The sequence below is a fragment of the Indicator indicator genome, chromosome 24 (genome assembly GCF_027791375.1).
Source record: "Indicator indicator isolate 239-I01 chromosome 24, UM_Iind_1.1, whole genome shotgun sequence".
Classification (NCBI taxonomy): Eukaryota; Metazoa; Chordata; class Aves; order Piciformes; family Indicatoridae; genus Indicator; species Indicator indicator.
The window spans coordinates 12,035,505-12,057,364 of NC_072033.1; the positions used below are offsets into that span (position 1 = coordinate 12,035,505).

The window sequence follows — 21,860 nt, forward strand, 5'->3', positions numbered from 1 at the left end:
GCAGGATGTACAGTGAGGCCTTACATTTTTATGTACAGAGAGATTTTGAGATGCAAGGTTCACTTTCTTGTTCCCAGCTTTCTTGGTTAAGGATGTGGTAAGCCTTATCCTTTTGCTGGAAAGGAGAGTATTTTTTTTGCCAGCTGTCTTTTTCTTCCCTCGGTTCTCTCCTCCTTCCAACTGTACTTGCCTGAAATTTAACTTGCAATAAACAGGATATGTTTTACAGTAATGTATAAGATGGATTTCTATAGAGAGGTGTGTGACATGCAGCAGCACCAGCTGTTCTTGTGGTAGGTGGTATTCGTCTGCATATGACTTTGGTATCAAAGAAAGCTGTTTACTCAGAAATGCAAAAATCCATCTCCTACCATGGGAAGAAATAGGGAAATTAGTATTTGCCAAGTGTGCATATAGGAAATGTGGAAGTTGCTAATTCTGTTTCCCTCTCTTCTCAAACAGATCATTTAAAGCAGTTGGGTATTTGCAAAAGACTTCAGCAGCTCACAGATATTTAATCTCCAAATCAAGTTCAACAATGCATTAGAGGAAGCTGGCCTGGCTGTACAGATTCCACACTGAAGGATGAATAGTGAAGAAGAGTTTTATGATGCCGTTACGGGTGAGTGATGGGCACAGTGCCAAGGGAAAAAAAAAAACCAACACAACAACAAAAAAACCCAAGAAGCTGTAACCTGCACTATGTGTGTGGTGAAGGACTAGTAATATATTGCTGTCAATAAAAAGTAAGCCACTGTTGGTAAAACTGGTAGTGCTGTCTTCTGAAAAGAAGAAAGGAAGAATTACTCATCAGGTTCAGACTTGGAAATGAGGTTTTGCTACAGCTTAATGTTTTCTATCATTTTAGCACTATAAGAGTCCTTCAGTGGCCAAATCTGGCTTCATTTTCTGTAAAAAAAAAGGTAATTGAATAGCAGCTTGAGAAGTAATAGAAGCTTTTAAGACTCTTCGAAAGGTGGAATGTCTTCTGTGGGTCATTTTTACTGTTATTATGTTAACTTACTTATTTTAATGGAAAAACTTATCTTGAAGAATTGAAGTAGCAAATGTTTTTCCTGGGCAGAATCAAATGACTGTAAAAGTATGCTTTCACGGTAGAGAGCCAAAAGTCTTTGCAATCCAATGGTGTGTTTTTTTTTCTGTAAAAACAAGCATGGATCACTTCACACTTGAGCAGTCTGTCAAAGAGTACTTTTCTTTGAACTAATAAGGATGAATGGTTATTTAGAGGAGCCTTACATGGGTTTAGGGTGAAGTAAAATACTTTAAGTATTTTAATAAAAAAAAATCCTTTCAAAGATCTCAAGCAGTTTTAAAGTCTTCCACTTAAATGTTTCCTCAGAAATCCTATAATAGAGGTGAAATGAGAAGTGCTGGCAGTGGTGAGTGTAGAGTGCTTAATGTAGAATCATGGGAAGGAAAAAAAAAAAGAGGAGCATGAAAGCAGAAGGAATGGAAGTAGCATGGTAGATACAATTGGATAAGGTACACATGGTTGGTTGGAAATTCAGATGAGGAGCAAACTGAGGGGGGCAGGATGAAGCAATGTGACTGACAGCAGGCTGTATAGAACTTGCTGCAATTATGTCATGGAGAAAAGAAGGAAATGTGGATTGCATTCATGCTAGCTAGGAGCAGTAGGGGGTAGTACTCCAAATTCATCTGTAAAATCAAACTGTTGTACCATACAAATCTTGAAACCACAATGGATTGTTCCTGTTTGTCATAAGTAACCTTTAATTCCAAGAGCTCAAGACACCGTGGTCATAAATGAACTAGATTTTTTTTTCCATTGAAAAAGGTGAACAGAAATGTGCCTCTGAGGTCTGCACTGTACAGCTTTGTCTCTTGCTGCAGAAATACACAGCCCTCACTGTTTGAACACTCTGGTTTTGTCTGCTTTCTACTTCTTTTTTTCCCTCTCCTGAGTCTCAAAAGGTTTATTCTCCCTGCAAGCACTCAGGGTGGTAATGACTTCTGAGCTATTGTGTGTGAGATACTCTTACACCTTGCAGTCTAGTCTGGCTTTGCTCAGAAGTGGGATGTTGTGCATCAGTTCTGTGAGCACTCTTTGTCCTGTCCTAATGTTATGCTTCCACAGGGAGGATTATGATGGCAGGAGAGAGGTTTCTAAGCAAAAGAAGATTTGGGGTCTTCACAGGCTCTCAGCACAGGACTCTTCTAACGGAGGGTGTTTGGTCTGCAGCTGCCACTCCAGGAATTAAATGAGGTTGAGCTTTTTTCCTTTATATGTGCCCCATAGGTACTTGGTTTAAGAGGAGTGTTAAGTTTGGAGTAGTGTATTTCAGCTTGTTTCTCCCTTGGAACTGTTTTTAATGACAGGTGCTCAGTCTCTTTCTCCAGCTAGCTGCTTTAGAAGATGCTGACAGTTTGATGCATTAGTTGCACAAACCTAGTAAAGTCTAGACCTGTCTCTTACACAAATATGATGCTAAGAACAACTGTAAATAGGTCTCTCTGCATTCATGTTCCTCAGCTGCTGATGGTTGCAGCAAGTCTTTGCTCCTGTTAGCACCATGGGTTCTGTATCTTTCGGGTGGTGCTTTGCTGAAATTTTTAGGTTCTAATGAATCCTGAGCATGCCTTCTTAGTTTTACGATGACTTACAGAGGTTAGGTGCAGATACAGTACTCCCAGGAGATCAAATTCAGGATCAAGGTCCTCTCTGAGCCAAGGAGGTGAGCTTTCAGATTCCACAATGAAAACCTCATGATCTGGTGTTCTAAATTTTGAATAAAAATAAAAATGTCCTTGGCACACCCCTCACTCTGTTCTTTCTGAGGATACTTGTTCCTTTAGATCAGATGAGTAGATGGGCAGAAGCCACCTTTAGACACATGCTTGTTCTGCTCTAAGTCCAGGACTGGGACATGGCTACCAGAAACAAACACATTCTCCAGATGTCTTAACTCCAAGTTGAGATGAAAAGTCCTGGGCACTTGCTTCCCCAGAAGGAGCTGCAGTGTGTTCCCACAACTTCACTAATTTTAGTACTTGGGTACTGTTTTGTGTCCTCTGAGCAGCAAACCAGGCTTAGGGGAGCTTGTGCTTTACAATTTTGTACAGTCTCAGCAGCAGCCCAGGTAGTATGTTGCCTCCTTTAAAATACTATCAGCTGATTCCTTGAGGAAGCCATAACTTTTCTGTAGTTATTAGTTGATGATGTCCACTTCTAGAACATGAATCTATCCTAAGGAGACCTCTGCTTTTTGTTGCAGTGAATTTTCTGCTTCTGACACGGTCCCCATCCTATCCAAAAGGCATGCTACTGTGATGGAATTTGGAATCATCCTCCAAGCAGATGGTTTGACCCTGACTGGATGATGATTTCATGTGTAAGGCTGCAGGATGGAAGGTGTAGTACAGGTGATGAATCAAGCTTGTGACTGGTAAAGAGTTTCTATGGAGAGAAATTTCTTCACATTCAGAGGTTATTAGGATTGCTGATTAGTTGGACACTTGATACTCTTAATTCATGATTGAGTACCCCCCTTGGGAATCTCTTAGGAATGTTGCCTGTGGTCTCAGTTAATTCTTGACAGCACAGCATCTGCTTTTTCTCAGATAGAGGAAGTGGTCTTTCTGAAACTGGATCAGGGGAGGTGGTCAGTCCTTTGAGGAATTTCAGATTCTTTGAAAGGAGGCAAGATAGCTTTGATCCCTTGCCTCAAGCCTGTCACCTTGGGTTTATTAATCTTACCACAGACTTGCTGAAGACTCTGCCATCAAGTTCTGCTCTGTCAGAACTGTATCCTTCATTACTTCTGCCAGGTATCTCTTTGCCAAAGTGTTTTGTGAAAGGCTTTCCATAGAACAGGAAAATGCTTGGTTAGTTACCAGGATAATTTGATTTTGACAACCACGAGTAGTTTAGTTTTGCTTTTTTAAACATTAAGCTGCAGTTTGATGGGAATCTGCTCTGTGCCCATGAGGTGAGTCCATCCAGCCTGGTGTATGTGTCAGGCTGTTGCCCTCCTGTTTCCTGTCACTTGGCTCTTGTTCATGGTAAGCTATTTCTTTCTCTTGGGCAGGAGGAAGCGAGGTGTCTGCTGCCAAATTTATATATTTTCATAATGCCCGGATCAAACCGAAGCAGTAGATTCTGCTTGTAACATTTAAGCATTGCTGGCTGTGTGAAAGGCCAGCCTGGCTGCTGTTGGAGCAGCACTGTGCAGCTCCAGCATGGTTTGAAAAGGGAAGAATTGGAATTGCTGGCAAAGGAAAAACTACCTCTTGCTTCAGTTGCTATCTACACTTCCTGCGTATCTATCCTATTCCTTATGCCCTTTCTAAACTTGAAGGTTCTCAGTATTATGCTCTTTTGGATCCCTTTTCTGTCTCAAGTGACAAGGCTTAATTAGTATTTAAGGAAGTTGCTGACTGTAGGAAGGGGCGGTCTGGTGTCTGGGTACATGACTCACAGAGCAGTGCCTCTGCTCCCTTGTAGGTGGATGTATAGCATAGTCTGAGGGGACGTGTTTCATTTGCAGGATGTGGAAGAAGAAGGCTAAGAAAACTAGAGTTACTGGCAAGTCACTTTTCTTTAAGCTCTTGAAATAGATTTATGGCACTCAAGAATTTGACTTTGAAAATGTAAGACTTTTGAAAAGCTTTTGTTTTGCCTTTAACACACAGAAGTTGGCGCTCTGCTTAAGCTAATTTTTTGACATTTTATTTCTGTGTGGTCTCCTATCTCCCTTTTAAATCCCCACTTTCATCCTCACTCACAGTGACTTTTCCCTATTACAACTGTCCTGTAAGTAAACCCTATCCAGATTTTCAAGTTCAAAGCTTTAGTGGCAGGTAGAGAAGGGCTCTTTGTGTAACTTAGGAAAACTACCAGAAATCATTTTAGTAAACTATTTTTAATTCCAGATCAGTACTTCCTCTGTGAAGAACATTCTCTGGATAGTTCACAGAACTAGAGTACTTAGAACTTCATTGAGAAACAGCTTTTAAAACTTCCTCCCTGAGCTTGTAGCAGATGAACTAGCTGATGCTCTATGTTGAAAGTATAGTTGAAAGTCTATGATTATCTGGCTGTGTACCCTAGTGGGTTGGGTTTTTTCTTGGTTGGTTGTTGTTTCGGGTTTGGGGTTTTATTTGGTGTTTTGTTTTGGTTTTTTTTCAAAGTAATTAGGTGGAGGTACAATCTAACAAACCAGACTTTACACTACCAATATAATTTTTTTCTGGAGCAGGTGTTTAATTTTTGTTTGTATGCAAGCCTCTTGTTTGAATTACCATTTATTTACTTACCAATGACGTAGTGGTGTCCATAAATAATATCTATACCTGAAACTGAATTCCCATTATGCTGTACGGGAACAGGGCAAACCAGTTCTGAATCACGGAGAAACAAAGACTAGTGTGGATAAAAACAAGAACATCTGATAGGATTTGCAAGGTTTCAGGTGCAATGTAATCCTAGTAACATTTTTCATAGCTATTCCTTTATAAGCCAGTTGACTATTCCTGTTCTGAAGCTTTAATTTTACACTTGGGTGTGTTTATCTTGTTGAAGTCTTCATTAAAATGTGAGGCTGTTCCTTAAATTGTGTGCATTTGGTCAGCTTTCTGGGCAGATGTACCAGAAAGCTCATCTGTTTTTTTCCAACTTCATCTGTCAAACTAATGAAAGTTATTTTGTTAAGCCCTACAGAACTTGCCTTTTCCATCTCCTTGTACTGGAACGGGTTCCATAACAAACCAATATGTGGTTGGAAATGTCATTTCAAAATTACAAATGTTTTGGTTTGGGTTGACTAGGTGTTGTTTGTTTGGGTTTTTTCAAGACAAGTGTTTCAGGGTAGTCTTCATTTTAATGACCTAAATATATATATATCTATGGCTATCATACTTTCCAATTAAGTGCTAAGACTGCTAAGGTGTGGTTATTGCTGTATAATTACATGCTTGTGACATCAAAATATAGAAGACAGTTTAATGCATGACATCACCCATTGCACCTGCTGTTTACCAAATAAGATCACATTGCTGGTACTTCCTTGTGCAGTTTTGAATGTCATTGTCATGGTCCTGCCCCCTGAAAAACACTGCAGTTTTTTGTTTCTGAATTTGTGGCATGCAGGAATTGCTTTAATGAAGTAAAAACATCCTGGTGGAGATATTAACAAAGAGAAGAGTTGAGTATTCCTCTGGGATAGTCATTCTCTGATTTTAAAAAGTTAACAAAAGAGGATCTCAACATTTTACTCCATTGAAACCTGAAACAATCTTTGTCAAAACTGCCTTTTTAAAAACTCCCTTGAAGTGTTAACATCCTTTTTAATATTTCAGAATCTTTCTGTACCCACAGCTGGACTTTGAGATCGGCTGGAGCTGAGTGACGGTGACTGTCAGCATATAAACAAGTGGTTGCCCAGGTTGTGTTAGGTGGAGTGGAAGGAATACAAAAATGATATTAGTGTGTTCTTTAAAACTGTGGCAAGAGTTGTATGGCAGCAAAGATGCAAGTTTTTGTGTTGCTTTTGGATTCTGACTCTTGAACTGGAAGCTGGAAACTAAAGTCTTGTGCTTCTTGATGTTGAATGTGGCACTCAGAAAGGACTTGATGCTCTTTGAATTGTTTTCACCAAAAAAATGTTCCTTTATGCCACTGAATGATCAGGCGAGCTGTGACAGTTGTGAAGGGGGATAGTATTAATGCATCTTTTCAGGATGCTCTGTATTGATGCTGCAGCTGATTCCTATTTGTGGCTAACAATTGTGTGGTTTCCGCAATCAATCCGTGCAGCAGCAGTGACCAGAGGTCTGTTGCTGCTGATAGTGACCAAGTGTGTGTGTATCAACATAAAAGGTTTTTTACAGTTTTCTTATTTAAAGGCATATACCAGGATAAACTGTTGTGATTCAGAGTGTGTGTGGAAGTAGCATGGCTTAAGACAATAAAATCATTAGACAAAAATCTGGGGTGGTTGGTTTAGTCCAACATGTACTTAGGGCTGCTTGATTACAGAAGGTTGTGTTCCCGTACATTCTTGATGTAAAAAAAAGGTTTAACCTTTTTTTTTTTTTGTTATGGTTAAAGCTGTTCAAAGCATGTTGTTATTGGTGGTGCTGGTGTTTTCCATGTTTCCACTAGCTGTCTACCCAAGTAGGTGAAATTGGGTCATAGGAAGTGGAGCTACCTGCTGCAAGTTGTGCTTTGGGTCCCTTGTAGAGCTCAAGGAATGATTCATCTTGGTGTCCACAGGTTCATGCTGTAACCACTAGGGCAGTGCTATATGGTTTTCACCCATGGATGGCAAAAAGAAGTTGGATGTCCTACATTTCTGTTGCTCTAGCAACAGCTCTCGAGGTTTGCTGCTAGGTTGTAAATTGCTCCTTACCTGTTAGCAGTGGAAGTTGATTAATCTTTTTAAAGATCTTTCAGGAAAACCCTATGTAACAGAACAAAATTGTTGTAATCATGCTGGGGCTCTGAAGAAAAGACAATGCAGTTAATCTGATTAGGAGCTGCTGAAGAGCTTGTAAGATTCTAAATCACTGTTGTATTCAGCAGTGTGAAAAATCAGTTGAGAATAGTTGATTGGTTCTAAACGCTCTTGGAAATGAGGTCACTTAATAAAGAGCTTTCACTCTGATATTCTCAAAAATAAAATAACAGTATAAGTGCACATGTGCTGTGAGAATTACAAATTGTGAGTGGCACTCTGGTATAATAAAGCTCCTAAGAAAAGTGTTGCCTTGTGGTTTTTATATAGGCTTTGATTCTGACAATTCTTCGGGAGACTTTTCAGAAGCAAACCATAAAGTTGCAGAAATGCTTGATTTAGAGCCACACCAAAGCAACAGGAGTGGAAAGCACAATGGAGAGACAGAGATACAAGAGAATGGAATTAAGAGACACAGGTAAGGACACGGAGCTGCACAGTCAGTGAGGAATGAGTGTGTGCTGGCTCATCACAGCTGTCACTGGAAGAGGTTAACTCTGAAACTGAAAAGACACTTTGTCTGCTTCTTCTGTCAGCTCTAAGTTAATATTTTGCTTCCTTTATAAATGACTTTAATACCCACAAGTGCAAATGTCTTGTTGTTTAAGAAGCTGATAATGACAGTTGTTTTTTGTTTGTTTTTTCCACAATTACAGGACATCATTACCTGCCCCAATGTTTTCCAGAAGTGATTTTAGTGTGTGGAGCATATTAAAAAAATGCATTGGACTGGTAAGTTAACTTGATAAAACATGGTGATGTTAGATCTGCTAACTTCAACTGGTTAATTTTATTGCTTAAACTTTAAGACACAGAATAATGCTTGGTGCATTTTGCATTTTTTTTCCCTGTAAGGAAACTTAAACATATTAAACTTCCTTTCCACTAAGTTTTAAGCATTCACATGATGCTTTACTGTTCAGTCCTGAGTGCAGTTTGTTAATTAAACAGCTGAATTTACCTGGGTATACTAAAAGAGCTGGGAAGTTGGAAATCTCTGCGTGAACTTCATGTCTGTCTTGTATCCACATGCGAAATGAGAAACATTCTGATGCAAATAACAGGCTGCTTAAATAAAGCTACTAAAATTTGTTAGAGCAATTAAAATCCTTGTTCTTTATGTAACTGTTCCTTTCAAAAAATAATTTGTGGTTACAGCAGTAAAATAGTTAGATTTTATGCAAATAGCTATGTGAAGATTTCAAAGGAATGCGTGGTACTTAAATATCAATAATGAGCTGGCTAGCACTTTATTGCTGCTTCTTTGGAAACTGTCACCTCTCTGGTTTATGCAGACCACAGTTTATGCAGACCACAGAATAGAAGGTAATGTTCATCTTGAATTTACTAGGTTAGCTGGGTCAACTTCTGAAGTTGTTTATTCTTTGAGATTGCTAGTAGAGTTCTGTGGTGCTTCTGGCCCCTTTCAGCTGTAGCACCTAGAGATCTGCTATAAGTTTGCCAAATGTCTTGTGAAGAATGCTATGAATAAACAAGCCCATAACTTACGTTAGAAAGGACTCTTCTTGTCAGTTGTTAACTTTGTGTTGTGTCTTAACTTTTTGTTACCCAGGAGCTGTCTAAGATTACAATGCCTATTGTCTTCAATGAGCCATTGAGTTTCCTTCAACGGATAACAGAATATATGGAACATATATACCTCATTAATAAGGCTTGTAGTCAGACAGACCCCTTGGAAAGAATGCAGGTAAGAAACAACTACCACCTTCTGCTTAGTTCAGAACAAGTTTGGGTTTTTTCTCTTGAGTCTTTCATTTTAAGATAATTTCTCACTTGAGTTATTTCTTTCTGGAGTTATCCTAAGAATGCCCATATTTATGTGTCTAGACAAGCTCCGTGTTCCATAGTTGCCGTATCAGGTACTTGTGATACTTTCACACTTCATGCTCTGCACAGAGTTTGAGCCAAAAATCTAGTGCAGGAGAGTGCCACAACTGATGATGCTCAAGGACCTCACCCCTTTTTAGGACTGCTTTAACTGTGACTCTTCTTACAGGTTTAGGTGTTGTGAAGGTGAAATCTTGGTTTTAAGTCGCCCTAAGCTGATTTGTTGAATGGCTCCATTATTTTTAAGTTACTGGATGAAAAGCTGTTATGAAAGAGACAAACTTTGCCATTCTTTTTCTTCTCCAAATCTGGTGGTTGTTGTGAGCAGAATATAGTGCATGGCTGGTCCCTCAACAAGGAGTTGAATATGGTGAAACCAAGCTGGTGTACGTTAGGTTACACTGGTATTACTCAGAGCTCTCAAGTGAAACTAGATTGTCTATCTTGTGTTCTGTGTTTGTGCAGTGCATACCCTTACTTACCAGCCTGCAGGAACTTTGAACTGTCATTTGGTATGATCAAGAAATCTGATCTGTGTTAGGAATGATGCTTGCCTGGCACTAGGAAAAGCAAAACTCTGTTCTCAGTGACCGGAGTGTGGGGATCAGTCAAAGACAGGGGAAAAGCAGATTTAAAAATGCAGGCTGTCCTCTTGGAGATAGAGAAGCATGGTACACAATATAACCTGGCAGAATTTACTACACAAAAGAATTCCTTTTGGGAATGAGATTCTTATTGACTGTTTGTATTTCCTTACTTCTTTGTCGCTTATCCTGTGGCTTACAAATATTTTGGCCTCAAGCAATATAGAGCACTTAAAAAAAATAAATAAAATACTGTGATGTGCATCAAACACTAATGTATTAAACTTAGAGTTTTAATGTTCTGTTCTCATAACAATGTGTCCTTAATTTGCTTATAGGCTGTAGCTGCTTTTGCAGTTTCTGCTGTAGCTTCTCAGTGGGAGAGAACTGGCAAACCGTTTAACCCGCTGTTAGGAGAAACCTATGAATTAACCAGGTGATAATTACTTGAAATTGGGAGCTGGGGTTATTTGTGTTCTTGAGGTAGCAAAAACACTCCTGCTAGTTTGTTTATTCAGGGAAATAAATATCTACTAAAACGTATTCCTGGGTGTAGCTCAAATTCTTTTTCCCCAAACAACCTCAGTATCTTTGTGAAGTTGTTACAAAAGCTGATAATTGTATTTCTAAGTTTAGGCAGAGTATTTTTTTAATTGCTCAGAGAAAAACTGGTCCATGTTTTTCCACCAAAGATATTCCCTAACCAGGGACTGTTAATTAATTTCAGTAGTGTTTTGCTGAGCATGTTGGACAGAGGAATCGGTCTGAAGGTCTTCAGCTTGCTGAAATAAATGGGTGCAGTGGAGAAAAGAATCTTCATTCAGACCTTCTACTGCTGCCTAAAGAGTTTCAATATTTTCAGGAGTGATTGCAGTGAAACTTCTATAAATGCCTTTCTGGGTAGAAAGTAATTTAAGTGTATGAATGTGGGTTGGTTTCTGTTATAAAAAAATAATAGAATTTTGTCGACTGGAAAAGCCCAAGATCCATCATTATCGAGTCCAACTGCTGACCTAACACATGGCCATGAGGCCATTAAACCATGGCTGTTAAACTATGTCCTGAAGTGCCATGTCTGCACGTTTTTACAGCACTTCCAGGGATGGTGAGGAAGTGTTCAGAGTATAAATTACTTAATTTCATTAACTGTAGATAATAGGACTAGAAAAGTCTCATTTATAGTTAAATATGAAGCCTTCATTTTTAAATTTTTTTTTTTAAGTATCAAGTAACCCTTTTGTATTGTAACATTGAAAAAAGATTACTGTTTAATGCTCTTTCTTGTTATTGCTAGGGAGGATTTAGGATTCAGGTTTATATCTGAGCAAGTCAGCCACCACCCACCCATTAGTGCATTTTATTCGGAAGGCCTCAATAAGGACTTTATTTTTCATGGCTCAATCTATCCCAAACTAAAGTTCTGGGGAAAGAGTATAGAAGCAGAGCCTCGGGGGACAATTACCTTGGAGCTTCTGAAGTGAGTATGAGAAGCAAATACCTTTCTTTTTTTTTTTTTTTTTTTTATTCTCTCTCTCCTTTTTAATATTGATCTCCTTAGCATTTACTTGAATAAGAAGATAGGTGATAACCCTTCTATTGGTTCTTCAGATGTGATTTCTAAAAAGCTCTTGCTGAAGAGGTTGTAAGAGTTTATTTAGAAGGTAATTCTCACTGCTTAATTTCAGGACTCCTTTCTTTTAAGTTATGCCATACTTGCCTAGCTGTAGCAAAATGACCCATGTTTTTCACTATGAAAAGAAACATTTCTTAAAACTTCAATGCTGCTGGAAGTTCTGTGAAGGAATGTAAAATGGAGAGATAAAATTCTATTACCAGGGTATTCAAGCTACCAGGGTTTGATTGTTTGTGTGCCTATGCATAAGAAATGCATCTTCAGAATAGCTGATGTTATGAGGGAAGGTGAGAAACTTGTCAGGATTGCTTTGCCAGCTGTTTAACACTTCCTGTGTATGATCACCTTCCTGTTAAAATTAGGATTAGTCCCTCTTCCAGATTACTCCAGGCTTGTCTCTAATTGCATATCTCCCATAAATTGCACAACTTCCTATCAATTGGTTTGTGCCCTGGTGGCACAACGACTTTTCATCTTTCCCAAGCAGGACATAAGGATGCACTAAGTAATAGTTGCAGAAAATGTCTTCTGCACCTGAACCCTTAAAGGTGCTTTTAAAAAAGTTTTCTTCAGACCTAACTCTGAGGTTGCTTGAAATGTCAGCTGATGAAATTTCTAGACATTTTGTTTCAATAGTGTCAGCTTTCCTGTCATAGCAAGCACTGACTTTTCCTGTAGTTTCCTTTGAAAGTATAGTTTATTTATCAAACTGCTGGCATTTAATCTTCCAAAGGTTATAAAAGTATGAGCTGGTCTTATATGTAAATGGTGATGGAAACAGACGAAATGTCTTCTCAATGTAGAAGGAACTATGAATGTCAGTGTAGAATGCAGGTATGACAAGAATAAAGCTTGTGGTTTGTGAGAGAGCCTTTAGAAGACTCTTAAAACTCTTGCTCTGCCTAATCAAATTACATTGTACAAATTTATACTGGAATGTAAACAAAGGATTTATTTGAAGTAATTGCTTCAAGTTAGCAGGAGAAGTTGAACTCAAATCTTGAGCCTCTTGGTGCTGTGATTGATACCATTCTGCTGGATTGAGTAGTCTTGAGAACTGCTCAGGACCTGAGTGGACAAATAACTGTTTAGGAAGCAAAATGTCAAGTCAATGTTAAGTACTGGGTTTGTGTCACCCATGGCTGTGGTTTCAAGATGTGTTAGAAAACACATCTCCAGCACACACAAGTGCTTGAATTTATCAGCACTGCCGTGAGTGTCTTGTTTTGTGTTATGCTTCTGGTGTCAAGTAGTTCATGAATAAAACTGTGTGCTTAGGCTGATGAAATGAATTTGGGAGGTCCTGGTATTTTTTCCCCACTTGAGAAGTAGTTATTGTTCTAAAGTATGCTTGAAGACAATTTCCTGGAGAAAATAGATTTCAGTGATCTGTTTTTTCTCTGTACTGGAAAGTGACAGACAGTTTGGAAACATTACATAGGAGTATTCTCTCCATACTTAGTAGAAGTAGAAGGCATTTGTTAGAAAGAGGAGACACTGTTTCTGTATTAATTTTTTTTACTACAATCAAGTTTGCAAGCTTTCCTAAGATGGATTGATTGCCAGCCAGGTAACTTCAGCATTTCTTTTGCCAGCATTAGAAAGATAAGTGCGAACAGATGGCTTTGACTCTGATGAGCTAATGATAGTAGGATTCCTGTTCTTTAACATTCTGGCCATTTTTAGAATGATGCCTTTTAAGGATTAGAATCTGTTAATTCATCTTTGTAAAGCTCTTCACTAAACATTAAATCCAAAAAGAGAAACTTAAGTGGAAAATTCTTCAGTTCTGGGACAGCCTTCCTTGGGGAAAGGATGGAATTGACTAATAAATTGGGTTTTAAAATGTTATATTTATGAAGCTTGAATAGAGTGCTACTGTCCCACAGGTGTTAACCAACAAAAAAAACCCCAACCCCCAAACAACACCCCAACTCTCCAAAATTTCCTTCAGTGTCACTGGAGCAGCCCTGAAGGAAACGTGTGGCATGTTTGTGGAGGCCACTGACACAGTTTGCTGACTCATATCGCTCTCTTCAGGTTCCAAAGCCTTTACCACTCTACACCTTGGTAAAAAGGAAAAACTGCTGAAGTAGGTTAGTCTGGCCAGCCCCTCCTGCAGTGTCTTCTTATTGGACCTTTGTCAGAGCTGGTGGTGACTAATGCCTCTGCTAGAAAACTCAAATATTTATGTTCAGTGAGACTTTAGTCACAAAAAGATACTCTCTAGATCGAGACAGAGGTGTACAAGAAAGAGCTTTAGGAAGATGTTTACAAGAGCTTTAGGAAGATGTTTGCAGTGCTGCTGCAGTAGTTGAATAGAAGATTCTTAGGTGTTAGCTTGCCAATCCTGTTCTCCTGTGAGTGTTGTTTTGTAACATACAGCTTGAAAAGTGCAAATGGAGGAGATGAATTCCTGCATTGCTGTTTGTGTTGGAATGGACTTTGTAATCAAAAGCACAGCAACTGCAAAACTTACTGTTTCAAAATAAAGGGTATTTCACTTTATTAACTTGCACTACAACACATTGTTGGCTCATAAAGAAGAGTCTGTTTCTCTTCTGTTTGAAGTTAACTGCTAGCTGTTCATAGGAGTGCTAAATATTTTCCCCTGCCATGAACAGAATTGAAACCAGGCTTACATTCCAGCTCAGGTTCCAGAAAATGATTTATTTATCTCTCTCTCTTTACAGACATAATGAAGCTTACACATGGACAAATCCAACCTGTTGTGTACATAATGTAATTATTGGTAAACTGTGGTTAGAGCAATATGGAACAGTAGAAATTGTAAATCACAGGTAATGGTAATCATGATACTGAGGGTTGGCTTTAGGCACTGCTGGGTGGTCACTCTTGTTACAAAGCAGATTTTTTGCCAGATGCATAGGAAGCTTTGTTTTGTGGGTCCCAAGTCTTGGGGTCTTAGTCTCTTTGCCTTTTTATTTTTTTCTCCCTGACAAATGTGAACTATTCATTAGCCTGGGCTTGGTGGTATAACAATATTAATGAAAAGGCAGAGGGCTTGTGGGATACAAAAATTTGACATTTATGAGTTACCCATTCAAATTCAGTCCTATTGACAGAGAACAGAAATTAAATTTTACTCCATAACCATTAAATGGAATAATTGTTGGAGGTCTGCAGTGGACCTCCATCGACTGTGATTTGACATGCTTTTTAGTTTTGATAATAGAGAATGCCTTAAATTAAGGGTACAGCACAGAAAAATGACTGCAGAATAGGATAATGTGAACTTAGGTGCATGTCAGTTGCACCTGCTATAAGTTACATAAAAGCTTTTTGTCTACCCTGAAATAAATTGCCTGCTATAATGCTGAGGGAGAGAATTTTCTGAACACTATTACTTCTGCAAATGTTTTCCTGTCAGTAAACGGGAGCTTTAATCCAGCAGAGCTGCTGTTTTGATACTTCTCACAGCATCAGATCTACAATCCTGTCTTCTCTATTGGCACAAAAAGACTCAGGATGGTCTCTGTATGCTTTGTGCTTGACATAGACCCTTGGCTTGATACCTCACTGGCAGAGATTATTTACATGTGTGTATGTATCTCACAAGGAAGATGCTGAAAAATAATGTTGCTCTGTGTTTGTAGAATGTTTAGTTCTAAATTGCATATCAAAAATTCTGAGGTAAGACTTGAAAGCACTTGCCTAGATTTTGCTGTGTAGGTCCTTTGTAACACTTATTTCAGAAGAGTGGTTGTGTTTTGAGTTGGCTTTCACAAGCTGCTATCTTCCTGTGCATGTTGAGGGTTTTTTTTAGATCTTTTTGTGGAATTTTGAAACTTGTGTTCCTTTTTTAAGGCAGTAAACCATAATTAAAGAAAAATAATGATATAAATAACTACCCCTTAGCTAACTGTAGCTATATTGAAAAAGCTAAATAAGGTTAAAAAGTAAACTGAATTTAAATTTATTTAGGGCTTTGCTGCTTTAAGCATGTATTTCTTTCCTCTACAGTACTGGAGATAAATGTGTTCTTAATTTTAAACCATGTGGACTGTTTGGAAAAGAGCTTCACAGAGTAGAGGGCCACATTCAGGACAAAAAGTAAGTGATAAAAGCCTCTTTGCCTCTCTGTTTCTTAGCACTGTGGCATTGCTTTAGAGCTGGCATAATGACCAAAACTGATGTGACTGCAAAGTTGCTAGCAATACAGACTGCTAGCAACAGAACCCACTGTTCTCTGTGTTAGTATTCCTGGTTCTGGGATAACCATTTTAAGCATTATTAGAAAAAAACCTCTCTCTAGTCTTTGGAAATAAAGGTATCCAGGGAGAATGCAGAATAACCACAACTGATTCCACTGCTGCAATTTTGCAGCTTCAGTTTAAGATAACGAGAGTATAATTATTAGAGCTTTTTAAAATCAAACCTAAACCTGTTTTGTGACTCTGAGCCTCTTTCTTGTGAATAAACTGTTGGCTTTATTGGACCCACACTCATTTCAACAGTGGCCAAAACATGTGACTGAGTCATGAGGATTTGTTCTGCAGGACTGAATGCCAGAAAAGCTGAATCCTTTTCTTTGCATTATTGGTTATCTGACTTTTAAGAAATCTGCAAAGAAACATAAAATACAGCCAAGTAGGAAGCTGGGTGTTTAATATAGATCAGAATCTGCATGATGTGGCTTAGAAAGCATTGCATAGAAGCAACAGCTAAGTCTCTTTTGCTTTTTCTGCAGCAGGAAGAAGCTGTGTGTGATCTATGGCAAATGGACAGAATGTTTGTGGTGCACTGATCCCACCACATATGAGACTTACAAAAAGAATGAAAGGAGAGGTGGTGAGCAAAAGAAATCAAAGCAGGTAAGGTGAATGATTCTTTAGGGAGGAAAGAGACTGAAAAGTGAGAAATAGTGACAACAAAAGGGTCTGGAAGCATGCAGGGTTTTTTCATCACTTGTGAGCAGTGTTGTGTAAGCTGCTGCCAAAGTTTCAGTGTTGTATGCAGAATGCAAAATGTTGTGTGGTGCAGCAGATGGTTGTTGAGTCTCTTGATATCAAAAGAGTCTTGCAGACATGGTTTGCTCAATGAAAATTAAAAGTTACATTAATCATTCTTAACTTTAAGAGGCTCAAACTTTTTTTTAAAGAAGTATTCACATCAGAAAGATCTAGAGCCAGCAGCAGGCCTTGCTTTTGGCTCTGGATTCTGTCATGCTACAGCCTTGTAGTTTGGCTTCTTTTTTTTTAAATAATAAGGTTCTGTTCATCTTAGGAAAATCAACTCTTTCTTTCCTTCCTTCCTGTTGAATCTATATTTAGACGGGGAACTGTCTAACAGTAAACCAGATGTTGACATGGAAAGTAGCCTAAAAGAGTCCTTAAAAAAAAAAAAGAACACTCAAATCAAGTGACTCTTAACCACATGGAGCTGTTTTCTAGTGTATAAAACAGGCCCTGTTCAACTTAACAGGGTATGTTTGAGTACAATCAGTGAGTCATGTCACAGGGGACAGAAAGGAAATAGAAAAGGGATAGTAATGAGGGGAGTGAGGAAAACTGTGTTACTATCACCCTAGGGTGTCATTGCCTCAAACTTCCCTTCTGGTTGTTGTGGTTTTAAATGGTTTCTCGTGGTGAAATCATCTGAAATTCCACCATGTAGATGTCTCGTGTCCTGCAACAGCCAGATTCTGAGAGCAGCCTGTTGAAGAATACTGAGTTTAATTTTATGTGTGTTAGAGCAGTGCATCTGGTAACAAAAGAGCTTGGAAGGAAAGGCTGTGTTTAGAAACTTGAGTACAGAGGCTCTGTAGTGAGAAAATTGGCAGTGATAATAGTTACTAGAATCTAGGTTCAGGAAATCAGACTGAAACAAGGCTGTATCTGTCTTTTAATCTTGCATCCAAATCTTTTGCAGGTGATGAAGCAGTGCCCCAAAGCAGGCATGCTCTGTTAATCTTTCTTAGGCCAGTATGGGAACTGGTTTAAATTGAAATCTTGGCTCATTTCAACTTGAAGAGATAGGAGTCATGTTAGGTGAAATTAAACTACAGGGTGGGATAGAAGGGAAGCTAGAGACAAGAATTCTTGAAAGATGTTAATTTACTACTACGTTTTTTTAAACGGACATTCAAGCTGTACATAGGTGGGGGGGAAACTATTCAGAGATATCAGGAGCAAGACATTCAGGTGACAACTAGAGGAACAGTGTACAAAGTGAGGTAAAAGAAACATGAGGATGAGGTAGGAGTACAGGAGAGTGTGTAGAGTCTCTAATTTGATCAGATTTGTCAACAGTCAGTGTAGAACTCTAGATGAAACTGTCCAGTTCCCCTTTGTTCCCCTTCCAAATGCTATCTCTGTTTCAGAGTGAAGATGTTATTAAATCTGAAAATGAAGAAGCTGATGATATGCCAGAGGTTCAAGACACAGTGCAGTTCATACCAGGCAGTAAATTGCTTTGGAGAATAAATTGTAGGCCACCAAACTCATCACAGGTAACTGTTTCAATCAGTCTGTGTGTTGCTATTGGTGGTGACATCTTCAGGAACAGGAGTAATGCTTGAGGGAAACCCTGCTGAAGTGTCTGTCCTTAGGATGCCTGTTGACAGGTGCTGGCAGTTCTTGCTGCAGCAGTAAAATTAGACTACAGCAAGCTGCCTCCTTTGTTTCTATGCTGAAAGCATCACTGCTGTGTTGGTAGAAAGGTTGAATGCTCTGACATCAGCTGTTTCAGTATGAGTCTGATATCTTAGGTTAAACTGTCTGTAAGACCTTTACACTTATAAATTATGGATACACCTTCCCTTCTGCTGAGCCTGCTGTTAGAGACAGGCTTCCAAAAAATACAGTCACTAGGCAGCTGGATATCGACTTCAATAGTTTCAACAAGAGGTTGTTTTGGTCTTGTAGGTGTGGGTGGTTTTGTTTGGTTGGCTGGTTTTGGGTGGTTTTGTTTTCATAAAAATAATGATGCTAAACATCAGATGTGGGGGAAAAATCTGTCTTGATCCTCTGAAGCAAAGACTGCTTAATAAAGTGAAAGCTGTAATTTTCATTCCCTTCTGCCCTTCTTTACCTCTCCTCTCCAGCAAAAATAACTAGTTTTGTATGAACCTAGCCTTGCTTTCAGAGTAGTCAGTGGGAGAAGGTTTGACTCAGTAATTTCTTTTGGAAGTTCTGTTGTATCCATTCAGTGTAGGGAACCCAAAATAACTCATATGTTATCTTTAACTTGCTTTTAAGATGTACAATTTCACCAGCTTTGCTGTGAGTCTGAACGAGCTAGAAAAGGGCATGGAAGCAATATTAGCTCCCACTGACTGTCGGCTACGTCCAGATATCAGAAATATGGAGAATGGAAACATGGGTATGTGTTTGCTGGTGGAAATACTTTTCCCCATGATTGAGTTTTGAGAGGGATGGCTGAAGGAGGTTGGTTGATACTGACACATTGTCTTTGGTTTCTCATTCCCAGAGCAGCATTCTTTTTCATCCTGTGTTAATGAACATGCTTTTGAACACTGTGCAATGTCTGTTTTCTCCCAGAAAAGTCTGGGAAAGCAGATGTGTCCAAGGTGGATCCCAAGACTCCCCTTGCCCTGTTATGGTATATTTGCATGTTTGTTATCTGGGGGAGCTGGCAGACACACTCTTGCTCTGGAGTTTGTCTGGAAAGAATGTGGGGAACAGACATGCTGTGTTGCTCTGGCATTTGTCAGAAAAAACACATGGCTAGCTAGTGAAAAGAAATCACTCTCTGTGTTATGCCTAATCAAAGTTCTTCCCTACTGTCCTGGTGCAGTGTTTCTGTCAGATAAAACAGCAACATTTCTTTTCTGACTCGGTGTTTGTTAGGACCATCTCTTCTGAAATGATGGGCAACAAAAAAACTAAACCTGAGATTTTCACTCTTCAGTGAGATTGTCTACAGCAAGTGTTTTCTTCTGCTTAAATGAACTGTATTTCATGTCTCTGCAGATCTGTCTGTGTTTTTGGTGTTTCTATTTTGCCAAGTAACCAGTTTCTCTTGAATTGCTTGCTAGATGTGGCTAGCAAAGAAAAGGAGAGACTAGAAGAGAAACAGAGAGCGGCTCGCAAGGAGCGTGCAAGAGACGAAGTGGAGTGGCACACACGGTAAGGAGGAAGGAAGTTGGGTATTTGTTTAATGCTTGGTTTGGTCTATTGCCTGAAAGGTTTTACTTCAAGACAGCCTGTTTGATTTCCTGCATGACAGCACAATCTCTAGTGTCTCTTAAAGCTCTGGCTGGGTCAACACTTAAATAATTTAGCTGGAAGCCAAAATTGCTGATAACTTTTTGTCCTGCAGAAATTATCTTATAATAAACGCTGAAAGCGCTCAGAATTGACTCTGGTGGTAATGCTGGATATTTGGGGATTTGTTTTTTAAAATCTACAGAGATGATAATTGTGTTAATACGAATAACATGTTAAATCTCAACTCTCCTTTAACCAGTTTCTGTCCAGCTTTTGGCAGTTCAGTAGGACATTGTTGCCCTTTAGGGCCCTTTATTTTCATACTGAGGACACCTTGGCTTGGATATCAGAAATGGCTTTTGTGGTTGTATATTGAAGTGACTTACCGGTCACAGATTGCACCATGGAGTAATCTGTGATTTGGCTCCTGCTCCCACTAGTTCCTTTTCACAGATGTCAGTGCTCTGCTGTCAAGTGAGCTCACAGCTAGTTACTGCAGGTGCTTCCTTGAAAGGCAAGAACTTTGGGATGCTCCCATGACTTCAGGAAATCCAGAAGAGAAAGCATTCTCTTCCTAAAGCCTGGAGGAGCAGCTGCAGACTAATTCCAGTTAAAACTTTTGAAAACAATTTCCATGGATCATCAAATTGTTTTCAGTCAACGTGGCTAAAAAGACAGCATCTGTTAATGTTCTGTGCAGAGTTCAGCTTCACAGAACAAAACTGTCCCCTGTTTGGACAGGTTACAGAGAGGATTGTGTAACTGACTTGGCATTCTTTTGAAGTAAAAACGAATATATATAATCTAAAGTAGCAGGGCTATTTTTATTTGGAACAGGACAGCACTTTTAAAATCCTTTACATGCTCCTTGATTTTATGTAAAAAAAAGAATTAAGAAAGCAAAAAGATGCTTGAGAAGGTGGTGATAATTATGGGGGAAGTGCAATGCTTTGTTTTTCATGCTCAGAATATTTCCTGAAGATCCTATTTTCTAACAAAAATATACTGTGCTTTTACAATGTTTTGTGAAAGAAGTTGGTTCCCCCCCATATTAATAACTACTCTATTTTGCTTTTTCTTGTTTCATTCTTTTTTATTTTCTCTTATTTTTCTTTTTTCTTATTTTTCCTCCTTTTATCTTATTTTTTTTTCCTTTTTTTTCCTTTTCAGATGGTTTCATCAAGGCACTAACCCCTACACTGGGACTTCAGATTGGCTGTACTCAGGTGGCTATTTTGATAGAGATTTCTCAGACTGTCCTGACATATACTGAATTTATTCTACCAATTCTCATCTCACCTGGACATCTAGTTACTAGATTTCATTCCAAGCCAGTTACTCTGGTTTTGTTGATAGCAAAAAACAGCTTTTTCTAAGTAAATTTTAACAAAAAAAATGCTATTGGTCAACAATCAAGGATTTAATTATCACTAACGTTGGATTGCCAAATACTTAAATGCTGTTGCATTCTTTCCATCAAATGCACCTGAAATCATCATATTTTCACTAATTTTTCAAAGGGGCCTTTGTTTTTTCAGGTTTTTTTTCCCTAGTTTCTTTGTCAGGAAGATTCGCTGTATCTGGTAGAGCACATAACATCCTTGAAAACTACGTAACTTAAGTAAAATAGAGATAATATCCTTGTTGCTTAGTACAATAGTGAAGAAGCTGAAGTCTTTGGAACTTGGAGCAGGGATGAAAAACTAGTATGGTACCAACAGGATCCAGTCTAGTATTGCTGATACTGCCCATGAAGAGATGCATGTGAACTTCCGTATGGTATGTAGCACTACCTAGGGGCTGCTGCTCCTGTCCCCCCTCTCTGAATATGATTGAATAACTGGGAGACTCAGGGGAACAAAGCCCAACCTGAGCTTCTCAAACTGTAGTTGTCTGTTACAGAGTCTTCACAACTTTTGGACACTGTGAGCATTAAACTATGTACCTGTGATAAAATTACATAAGGCATATGATAGGACAAGGGAAGAGTGCTTTAAAAAGTGCTTTTTTTCTGAAGTCAAATGCTGTTCTTAAAACAGGAGAAGGTTCAGAAGCGTTTGCAGGAATCTAGAGGTGGTTACAATGTAAAATATATTGCTTGCTA

General features: G+C 38.8%; 1 protein-coding gene across 3 annotated transcripts; it reads left to right on the top strand.

Annotated features, from left to right (window-relative positions):
- The first annotated feature begins 585 nt into the window (after positions 1–585).
- On the top strand, positions 586–21,081 carry OSBPL2 (oxysterol binding protein like 2). Of its 3 annotated transcripts, none has more exons than XM_054391923.1 (13): positions 586–622; positions 7,770–7,917; positions 8,156–8,231; positions 9,073–9,207; positions 10,270–10,367; positions 11,226–11,408; positions 14,258–14,365; positions 15,549–15,638; positions 16,276–16,399; positions 17,908–18,036; positions 18,785–18,908; positions 19,585–19,675; positions 20,927–21,081. In XM_054391923.1, the coding sequence occupies exons 1-13, from the start codon at positions 586–588 to the stop codon at positions 21,027–21,029; spliced, it is 1,446 nt and encodes a 481-aa protein (XP_054247898.1). In that variant the 3' UTR covers positions 21,030–21,081. The 3 variants fall into 3 exon arrangements, with proteins under 3 accessions (XP_054247898.1, XP_054247899.1, XP_054247900.1); XM_054391924.1 differs by having other exon boundaries at positions 7,806–7,917; XM_054391925.1 differs by lacking the exons at positions 586–622; positions 7,770–7,917; positions 8,156–8,231 and having other exon boundaries at positions 9,076–9,207; positions 16,276–16,404; positions 17,910–18,036.
- The last annotated feature ends 779 nt before the right edge of the window (positions 21,082–21,860 follow it).

What these genes read in the sequence shown, in the direction of transcription:
- OSBPL2 (XM_054391923.1), top strand. Translation starts at nt 586, where the DNA reads ATGAATAGTGAAGAAGAGTTTTATGATGCCGTTACGG. An exon ending in AGCAAAAGAAATCAAAGCAG is followed by an intron (nt 16,400 to 17,907) that starts GTAAGGTGAATG and finishes TCTCTGTTTCAG; the next exon opens with AGTGAAGATGTTATTAAATC. An exon ending in GAAGTGGAGTGGCACACACG is followed by an intron (nt 19,676 to 20,926) that starts GTAAGGAGGAAG and finishes TTTCCTTTTCAG; the next exon opens with ATGGTTTCATCAAGGCACTA.